Source organism: Dicentrarchus labrax, unplaced genomic scaffold, assembly GCF_905237075.1.
Source record: "Dicentrarchus labrax unplaced genomic scaffold, dlabrax2021, whole genome shotgun sequence".
NCBI lineage: Eukaryota > Metazoa > Chordata > Actinopteri > Moronidae > Dicentrarchus > Dicentrarchus labrax.
Window position 1 is genome coordinate 24001476 of NW_026136708.1, and position 10646 is coordinate 24012121.

Here is a 10646-nt window from a genome sequence, read left to right on the forward strand (position 1 = left end):
GATGGCGAGGAAGAAGCGCAGAGGGGTATTTAACTGATGAAGAACACTGACGCTGCTGCTGTTGTGGTTAAAGACTCACTTTGAGCTTTTTTTCTTTTTCTTTGTCAGATTATCGAGAAGCGACGCAGAGACCGAATCAACAACAGTCTGTCGGAGTTACGGCGTCTCGTCCCCACGGCCTTCGAGAAGCAGGTGAGAACCAACAGAAGCAATAAATAATCAATAATCAGTGTCAGTCGCAACCAGGAAGACGCAGAGATGCTCAACCACAAGCTCGTTAACAGACAGCGAGCTAACGAGATAACTTCAGGTTGCAGTATCTCCTTCAGACGCTGCTACCAGCTGCCTTACTGCTACCTCTGATCCTATCAGTGCAGATTGGACACAGTGGAATATTCAGAGTGTGCAGGGTCACTGCTCCTTTAAGTTGATATTTTAGTGGAATTAAAGTCCAAATGATGTAAAAACAAGCTTTTCATCGAGTGGTTCATTTCCAGTGAAATCAGGAGGTTTTCTGTGATGTTAAAATGAAGCAGTGGAACAGAAACATTGAGTTTGTGGTTATAGGTACGTTAGCTGCTGCTGTTGTTTCCTCTGTTGGGTTCCTCATTATTTGAGTGTTCAGGTGCTTCCTGCTTTAACTTCTGCTCGCTTTTTTCAGGGTTCGGCCAAACTGGAGAAAGCAGAGATTCTGCAGATGACTGTGGATCATCTGAAGGTTCTGCAGGCTACAGGAGGGAAAGGTAACCACAATATAACCACAATATAACCACAGTATAACCACAATACATCCACAATATAACCACAATATAACCACAATATAACCACAATATAACCACAATATAACCACAGTATAACCACAATACATCCACAATATAACCACAGTATAACCACAATATAACCACAATATAACCACAGTATAACCACAATACATCCACAATATAACCACAATATAACCACAGTATAACCACAATATAACCACAATACATCCACAATATATCCACAATATAACCACAGTATAACCACAATATATCCACAATATCACCACAATATATCCACAATATATCCACAATATCACCACAATATCACCACAGTATAACCACAGTATAACCACAATATATCCACAGTATATCCACAATATAACCACAATATATCCACAATATAACCACAGTATAACCACAATATAACCACAATATAACCACAATACATCATCCACAATATAACCACAATACAACCACAATACAACCACAGTATAACCACAATACAACCACAATACAACCACAGTATAACCACAATATAACCACAATATATCCACAATATATCCACAATATAACCACAGTATAACCACAATATAACCACAATATATCCACAATATCACCACAATATCACCACAGTATAACCACAGTATAACCACAATATATCCACAGTATATCCACAATATATCCACAATATATCCACAATATAACCACAGTATAACCACAGTATAACCACAGTATAACCACAATATATCCACAGTATAACCACACTATAACTACAATGTAACCACAGTATAACCACAATATAGCCACAATATAACCACAGTATAACCACAATATAACCACAGTATAACCACAATATATCCACAATATAACCACAGTATAACCACAATATAACCACAGTATAACCACAATATAACCACAGTATATCCACAATATATCCACAGTATATCCACAATATATCCACAATATAACCACAGTATAACCAGAATATCCACAGTATAACCACAGTATAACCACAGTATAACCACAATATAACCACAGTATAACCACAATATAACCACAGTATATCACAATATACAGTATATCCACAATATATCCACAATATATCCACAATATAACCACAGTATAACCACAATATAACCACAGTATAACCACAGTATAACCACAATGTAACCACCCAACAGAGTTTGTGATGGAAGTGGGACGCTGCTCCAAAGTTTGGGTTTCAAACATACGAGAACAGCTCCACTGTGTACGGAGGCCGTACAGCACTTTGGACAACATTAATAAGATTTGGATTCAGTGTTTGAATCAGAAATATTCTCAGTTTGAGTCTGTTGAGTTTTATCTGTCTGTGTCCACTTTATGATGCGTTCAAGTGCAGCTTCTAACAACCTGTCAGCGTTGGTTGTTTGAAGTCAGTTTGTGTGTGTGCGTGTGTGTGTGTGTGTGTGTGTGTGTGTGTGTGTGTGTGTGTGTGTGTGTGTGTGTGTGTGTGTGTGTGTGAGTGTGTGTGAGTGTGTGTGTGTGTGTGTGAGACAGAGGTGGTGAGTGCATGGGAAAACGCTGTGGGGATAAAAGCAGCACTTGACCCTGAGCAGCGCTGTTTGCTTTTATAAAGCCAGCGGGGGAGGGGGGGAGGAGGGGGGAGGAGGAGGTGTGAGGGAGGAGGCGGGGGTCAGCGTTGGCTGCGTTCAGAGGCCGTCTCTCTGCGGCGTTTGTTTGTGTTCAGCAGCAGCAGCGTAAAGTCAGACAGAGCAAACAGCCGATCTCAGTGATCATTAATAATCCTCCCTGCAGTTACTGTCACTGTGGGTTTAAACATTTACACTCATAATAAAACACAAATCCCATAAGAAATATAAAGTTAAGGTAAGTTAATAAAGTACAAACAGACGGAACAAAATCCAATTCAATTTGGCAAATCTTGGACACAGTAGGAACAATTTAAACATCAACGCTGTGATCCATCCAGCTGGACGCCATTACACTTCTGCCTCCCCCATTAATAATATTATAATAATAATTCTATTACAATATCTAACACAGTATCTGTAGAACAGGAAATATAAAATGTATTTACAGGAATGAACATATAAAATAAACAATATAATACAATATATGACAGTAATATATACTACAGTATGTGACTGACAGATATAAATTCTAAAGTATCACAAATAAAATTATTCTTATGTTCAGTTGATTAAACAAATGAAAACTGTTCAGTATTCAGTTGCAGTGTGTAACTCCTCCACTAGATGTCAGTAAATACCAACACTGTCCCTTTAACTGCCCGTCGTCAGGGTAACAGTCTCTCTCTCTCTCTCTCTCTCTCTCTCTCTCTCTGTGTAGGTTATTTGGACGCCCACGCTCTGGCGCTGGACTTCCTGTCTCTGGGTTTCAGGGAGTGCGTGACGGAGGTTTCCCGCTACCTGAGCGCCGTGGAGGGCCTGGACTCCAGCGACCCCCTGCGCTCCCGCCTCCTCTCCCATCTCACCTCCTGCGCCTCTCAACGTGACGCCACCGCCCTCGCCATGACCTCCCATTTGCCACATCCCCACCGCCAGCAGCCTCACCCTTTGCCTCACCCCTTCCACCCCCACCATTGGGCCGCTGCAGCCGCCGCCGTCGCCACCGCGGCAGCCTTCCGACCTCTGCCGGCCGGCGCCGCGTCGTACGGACTGAGCGGGCTTCCTGTTCCTCAGGACTCCGGAGGAGGTGGAGCCCCCCAGAGGCTAGCGGAGTTGTCTCAGCGGAGCGTGGCTGCCTCCTTTTCCTCCTACGCAGACTCCACCACCTCCCCTTCCTCCTCCTCCTCCTCTTCCTCGTCTCTCGTGCTCCCCTGCGCCCCCACTCCTCTCTCCGCCTCCCTCCTCTCCCTCTCGGCGTCGTTCCCCATCACCTTCCACGGAGGTTTCCCCATCCTCCCTCCCTCCTCCTTCACCTCCACCGCCGCCACCACCAGTCCTCCCATCTCCTCCTCCTCCTCCTCCTCCTCCTCCTCCTCTTCCTCCCAGACTCCTCACAGCAGCAGCAGTAAACCGTACAGACCGTGGGGGACGGAGGTCGGAGCTTTCTGACAGCCGACTGACCTCTGACCTGTGCACCAACCGATTTAAAGGGCCAGTGTGTGGATTTAGTGACACCTAGTGGTGAACCAACTGAATACAGCTCAGCCTTCCAAGTGTGTAGGACGGGTCGGCAACCTCTTCCTCCCCTCTCCAGTGGCTCCTCGTGGCTCTAACAAAGATTCATATGTTACGTCCTGACCCAGTGCCTTTCTCTTTATATCTTCTGCTGAACCTCAACAGCTACTGAGTCTAAAGAGTCTGAGTGGGCAGATTTATTTGCTTTTACCACCGACACTGCTGCCTTACATGGATGATCGATCTGCAGCGACTGATTAGCAATATGAGCCCATCCAGCAAAGGATAAACACCCTGTCTTTAGCTGCAATGTGCCAGTAGTATTTGTACATTGTCACTGAGCTTCTGCTTGACTTCAGGATCAATATCAAATGAACCTTAGCCACAGAGAATCAATACTGACCCACAGGCTGGTGACACAACCACATAATTACACTGTTTAAGTAAAGTATTCCTTATTCTTTACTCCATCCACTACAGATTGGACATCTATATTATGCCTCCGCCATCCTCGGTCACAGAACACTACTGAATGATGGTATTCTCCATTTATCTGTGTATAACCTGCACTTTCCACTTATTATCAGCCTCAAAGTCAAGTCTTTTTAATAGTAAGTTGCTGACCCCTGGTGCAGGTGAAAGTACGGTGGCGTATCTACAGTTTGTTTGGTTGGTCCGTTCTGGTCTACTGTAGAAAGATGGCGGACTCTGTAGAAGAGGATCCGCTCTGTATACTTCTGCCAGCAGATCCTCCTGAATGTGACACACTGGACCTTTAAACACTTTTACTACCTGTGAGTTTTACCAGCTGGTTATAACACTTGACCCAAGCGACTAGATCTGTTAACTCGTTAACCTTTGAGGTGTTTTGTAACTTCACAAAGTGACCAGTGCTTCTGAAATATAACCGGAGGTTTCACTTGTTGCCTTTTCTTCTTTCTGTTTTAACAGAACAGTTTTAACACATTTTACTGAGTTCAACTGATGTTTTGTTCCCATGTGAGATTTACTTCGCTTTAAAACAAAGTGACACAAACTAAAAACCTCAACAACCTATACTGAAGAAGCCAAAATCCCACATTTATTATTATTTAACCTGGAGATGTTCTATATATTTCTTATTGTCAAAAGAAACTATAGAAAACACCAAACTGTTTGTTTTTCCTTCAAAACACTACAACCTGCACTGACTTAAAGACTACAGACACACAATACAATTTTTTGGACTTGAATTAGACCCGGACGAGCCCCCATTTTAATCACAGGCTGAGAGAGACAGACAAGATTTAAGACAGTAATCAGTCTGTCACTGAACCATCAGTAAATGTATCTACTATATATATACTATATATCTGCTTTCATCACCATGAACACACACGCTGTAGTTTATTTATACACAAATACTCACCAGAGAACCAAATGTGGATTCATCCGCTGCTGGAAATTCACCATTTCCTCCTTTTTGTTTGATATAAACTACAGTAAGTTGCTGTTTTTAATGGTTTTAAAGATTTATGTCCTCAGCAGGAGCCAACTGTGAACCATCATAACATCACCCATTGGTCTGTGGAGCGTTTGGTGCTTTGGTCGTCATTGTGTTGTTTTGTTGCAGCCAGCGGAGGTGACGTACTGCGGAGGTACACAAGGTAGCCCCGCCCTAAAGCATACCCTGCTTTATGGTCTGTTTTACCCTCAATGGGACCATCAGTTACTAAATGAACATCATGCTGTATGGAAGAAGACTGAAACTAGAGACTGAGACCAGAAACTCATCTCCATACTATCTGAGTGTTGATGTTCAGAGCACAGACCCACAGACAGGAAGTCAGACAATGCTGAGAGACGGATTTATAAAATGTTGATTTTGGTCTTTTCATGGAGTTTTTTGACAATAAGAGAAAGTAGAATTACAGGAGACGGTTTCTTTAAAACCTTCCGATTAAACACAGATAATGTGATAAAAACCAACAAACCAAAGAGAACTTCTCCAATGCAGACCTGCCAAAAACCAAATGGGGATAAAGATAATAATAATGATGATGATTGTAAACTGTTAAACTAAAACCCTTTTCCACCTTTTTATTATTATCTGTGGTTGACCTGTAAACTGTCTCTGGTTTGCTGTGTGCCTTTTTACAAATAAAGATGAAGTAACAATATGGCTGCTGGTGAGAAATGTGCAGCTGTTACTGTGTTTTTATTTCCTCAGAGAGATTTAACTTGTTTGAAATGGTTTTAATCTCCACTGTGGAACCTCCCAGCAGATCTCAATAACAGAAATTAATCCTCCAAAACACGTGGAGTCAATCAGTCATACGACAGTCTGATCAGCTTTTACTATCATTTTATTTTAATTAATTAAGTTGATTATGTAATCTTTATTTGTCCTGTGAAAATTAAATAATTAAAAAGTACTTAATCAAGAATGTTTCTGTTAGTGTCACTTAAAGTTTATGGTAAAAGCTGTTAAACTGAGAATGTTTTAACTTTTTAAATTGAGTTTGTGTTACTTAACATTTTCACTGGGATCCATTTCAACAATTTATAACAATTTATAATGAGTAATAAGAACTTACAGAACCTCTACATGGACCTTGTGGTGACACTGAACACACACACAGACACACAGACACAGACACACACAGACACACAGACACGTTCCTCCTTTGCCTTCATCTTGCAGTTGATTTACTGGAATCACTGCTGCGTTCGTTAAATCCTCCCAGAGAAGAGAACGGCGTCATTTCCAGCTGAATGGAGGATTAAAGGCTGACAGGCCTGGGAACGGCTTCCCGGGGCCGTAAATCCGCCCCGGTCAGCCGACACGGTTCTCACGCCGGGACGCTGCTTTGAAGTGACCGGCGGCAAATTGGGTGACATGAGCTGGTCAGAGCTTTCCATACAGAGGCCCAGAGAGAGGCAGACAGAGGAGGATAACAAGAGGAGGACATGTGACACTGGAGTAACAACAGTTGCTGTTAAAACACCGACACACAGAGTATTAACAGATAATGTTTCATGTTCAGGACAGAACTCATCACGTTCCTGTAACACAAACATATAATGTTGTTTTTATTTCACACATTCTTCTTTTCTTGTTAAAACCTGGGGCCTACATTACCCACAATGCAAGTCTACGGTTTAGTTACTGTAAAATAAAAATGTAATTGACTGTTTGACAGTAAAAGACCGTAAACTTAATAAAAGTTTCTGCAACAGTAGAACTACTGTGATTTCTCCGGGAAAAACCTTTATTTATACAGAATAAAGTTGTTTTTTTTTATTACAGACTGAAAATTGAAAAGAAAGACACAGCAACCACCTTCTGTTTTTTATTTGATTTTTTATAAAAGGAGACAAACAGCAGAAAGTAAAAGAAAATGTGGACCAGAGTTAATGTGAGAACCAGAGGTTTGTTTCCTGCTTCACTGCGACATTAAGGACACCATTTTATTGGGACTTAAAATCTCGATCCAGTAGCCGTCGGGATCCTGAATGAAGGCCAGATCCTTCATTTTACCTGTGAGACGACATGGTGGTAGTTGGTGTAACTTTATACTTTTCATTATTTATTGATTTGGTATTAATGAGCTTCCATATATTTAAGAGGTTAATAAAACATTAGTTTGTGATTAATAAAGTAAACAGAACCATTATCAGTCCTAACACACAACCTGCTGAACCAGAGCACCACCTCCTGGTGGAAACATCCAACAACAACATTTATATCATAATACTTTAAACATTTGTTTTTTAAAATCTAGACTTTACATGCTGATTATGATTATTCACAGTTTACACTTTGTTATAAATTACAGTTTATAAGAACAGCTGAAATTATTAGTTGATTAATCAGAAACTTTGATTGTTTGAGTCATTTTTCATGTAAAATATTTAATGATTCTTAATGAATGTCAGAACAGTAGAGAAGATTTACTGTTTAATGATTTAAAGCAGCGAGGAACTGGAACTCGTCTCACCTGAGTCGGGTTTCTTGACAAATGTCACTTTTTGCTCTTCGAATAATTTGCAGGCAGCGTGAACGTCAGGGACAGCAATACCGATGTGACCTGCAACCAGAAGAGATGGATCGAAACATTTTATTCATTATAGAGAATTATAACAATGTAATAAATAAATATTATATTATATTTAACATAATAAAGATAATAAAAGAATAAAAGAATCACTCTATAGATACTTTAACTTGTTTACAAGCAGTGAAATCTACATAAATTTTCTCACCAAATCCTCGCGGTTCGTTGTTCCCGTTGTGGTACGACAGACTTTCATCTAACTCTGAACCCCAGTTACTGACAGACAGACAGACAGAGGAACAATATTAATTAAAGGACTCATTGTGTATTTGTAGGTAGATGTAGGTGGAGATTGGTTGTGATGGTCCTAGTGGAAGGCTGGAATCGGTCCTACGAGGTTCTTGCATGAGGTCCATTGTCTCTTTTGGAATAAGGTCAAAACCTGGGACATTTGGGTGTCTGTAGGTGATCTAAAGCATGTGACAACCAACCCTGCTCTCCCCTCGTGGTCATCATACGTACTGCGTGAGCTCTATGGTGGCGCGGCGAGAGAACGTCCACGCCGTCCTCTCTTTGATGTCGGCCGGGATGTCCAACTTCTCCTCGTAGCCCAGGAAGTAGAGCGTGAACCGCATCGAGGGGAAGTCGATTTTCTGCAGCAAGCTGAAGGAAGAAGCCACAGGCGGTTAATGTCTGGGGTCAGAGAGGAATGAAGTCCGGATCGGGAACAGTTTGAGGACTCACGTCATGCCGAGGATCCGAGTGTAGAAGTCCAGAGATCTCGCTGGATCTTTGACCCTCAGCATCGTCTGCTGCATCATGTAGTCCTACAGAGAGATGAAACGTTAAAGCTGCACCGATCAACATTTTTATGTAAACTGACTCATATTCTGAGGCTCTATAAGGAGCTTTCAGCCTCTTTCAGCTCAGAGTTTTGGTGTTGTGGAACATACGGTCAGTTAGATTATTAAAGGTCTCAACAATGTGTTCTTCTATGTTTACGTCCCCTAAAATGTCCGACCTTTACTTAACTGACTCTATATTGGCCGAGAGCTATCAAAAGTCACAACACCACGGTAACAGACGCTGTGAGTCGTTTTCTGCATTGATTTTGTGGCTTCAGCATTTTGTTGATTCCTCTCAGCCACCGTAGATTTCACTTTACTGACAGAGGCTCCGACATTTGGTTGAATCTCTGTTGAATGTTTGCTCTAACGTTAACCAACTGGTTATGAACTATAACAGTGTTTTTAAATACTTTAAAACTTTAATATACTGAAAAATGTGAGTGCAGAGGAAGAAAGGGAACAATTAGTTGAATATCAGACTCTGTGGGAACGAGATAAAACCTCTTTAAATGCTTCTTAACACATGAAATTACACACAGATGGACCAGATCTTTTTCCACTTTACGTCAGTTCTAAGTACATTTACTTAACTATACTTAAAACAATTCTGAGGTACTTTTAGTATTTCCATTTTCTAACACTTTGTACTTCTACTGCACTCAGAGTTCCTTCCTTTGTTCCTTTAATTGTATCTCAGTGTTCTTGTTTCTCTGGTTGAGCAGAGGCTGTGGGCAATGACTCCTCAACAGTGATTGACAGCAGCTTGGTGATTCCCCTCTCAGCCAATCAGGATGTGACGACGCCCGTTCTTGAAGTCATAAGAGAGGCAGGGAACCGCTCACTGAGGGGACTCTTGTAGACTGATTCTGATTCAGTTCACAGACTGTTGATGCTAAAACAATCCTCTGTTTTACAGTTAGGCCACTATGTCAAACTGGCTTTAAAGCCTGGCGCTCTTCCTGCAGGGAACCCATGTTCATTCAGATATCTTGAGGTCAAAGGTCAAGGGATCCTTTTGAACATGTAGCCTCAGTTTAGAGCATTATTTATCCTCCTGGCATGACGAGGTTGGTACCGATGGAGGTGTTTGATCATCTGGTTTCATATGATATGGTATCTTCACTGTGGCTTATAAACGCAACCCACTACAGCCTCTGAGACAGTGTGGAGAGGAAGAGGGAGGGATAACGGGGTGGCCAACCAGGTTTCGGGGCTTCTGGACACGCCCCTGAGTGGAAGCAGAAACCTCAGAGGTGGATATTTAAAAATCTTGGCACATAAACCTGAAACCATCTACACGGCCAGATAACACTGGAAGAACATGTTTAATGTACATTTCTATCCTGTTTCTGACTTTAGATCCTTTAAATATATCGATCTATCTAAAGCTCCTCAGAGTCGGAGCTCCGTGTGGCCTACAGGTTCCTGCAGGTCTCCCAGAGGAACCACAGCCAACAGGTCCGACTGCATTACAGCCTCACACAATGTGACACAGAATCAAACACATGAAGTTAAAGCGCAGACGTCACCTTGGTGATGGGATCTCCTTCCTTACAGGCGGCAGTCACAGCCTCGTCCGACAGTCCTCCTCTGTCCGCCATGGCTCCCAGATCAGATCAGACTGAATGAACTCACTCAGACCGGCTCCTCCAGACGCTCCTTCCCCTGCTGCGTTCAAGTGCTGCTCGTAACATTGTACTCTCAGAGGTGATCATGCTTGCTGATGCTTTTGAGTGCAGAAATAAAGAACGAGCATCCATCACAGGAAGGTTTTAGTTTTAGGGAGCACATTACTGTTAAAGCCTCACGTGGTCTGACCCCATTATGTGTTTATATTTGGAAGCTTCATTATTT

The 10646-nt window shown here is 42.0% G+C and overlaps 2 protein-coding genes across 2 annotated transcripts in view; one reads left to right on the plus strand and one right to left on the minus strand.

Moving 5' to 3' along the window:
* hey2 (hes-related family bHLH transcription factor with YRPW motif 2) overlaps positions 1 to 6066 on the plus strand; it is an 8046-nt gene extending 1980 nt beyond the window's left edge. Inside the window, exons 2-5 of the mRNA XM_051409220.1 lie at positions 1 to 25; positions 109 to 192; positions 662 to 743; positions 3114 to 6066. The exon at positions 1 to 25 is cut by the window's left edge and continues 54 nt beyond it. Of these exons, the coding sequence (XP_051265180.1) occupies positions 1 to 25; positions 109 to 192; positions 662 to 743; positions 3114 to 3841 (919 nt within the window). The 3' untranslated portion in view covers positions 3842 to 6066. The remainder of the gene's footprint in view (positions 26 to 108; positions 193 to 661; positions 744 to 3113) is intronic.
* Positions 6067 to 7226: 1160 nt separating this feature from the next.
* LOC127368404 (lactoylglutathione lyase) lies at positions 7227 to 10490 on the minus strand. The gene is made up of 6 exons (XM_051409238.1): positions 10322 to 10490; positions 8689 to 8771; positions 8467 to 8607; positions 8153 to 8220; positions 7888 to 7977; positions 7227 to 7427 (listed from the first exon to the last, which is right to left on the minus strand). The coding sequence occupies exons 1-6, from the start codon at positions 10391 to 10393 to the stop codon at positions 7333 to 7335; spliced, it is 549 nt and encodes a 182-aa protein (XP_051265198.1). The 5' UTR covers positions 10394 to 10490; the 3' UTR covers positions 7227 to 7332.
* Positions 10491 to 10646: the final 156 nt, after the last annotated feature.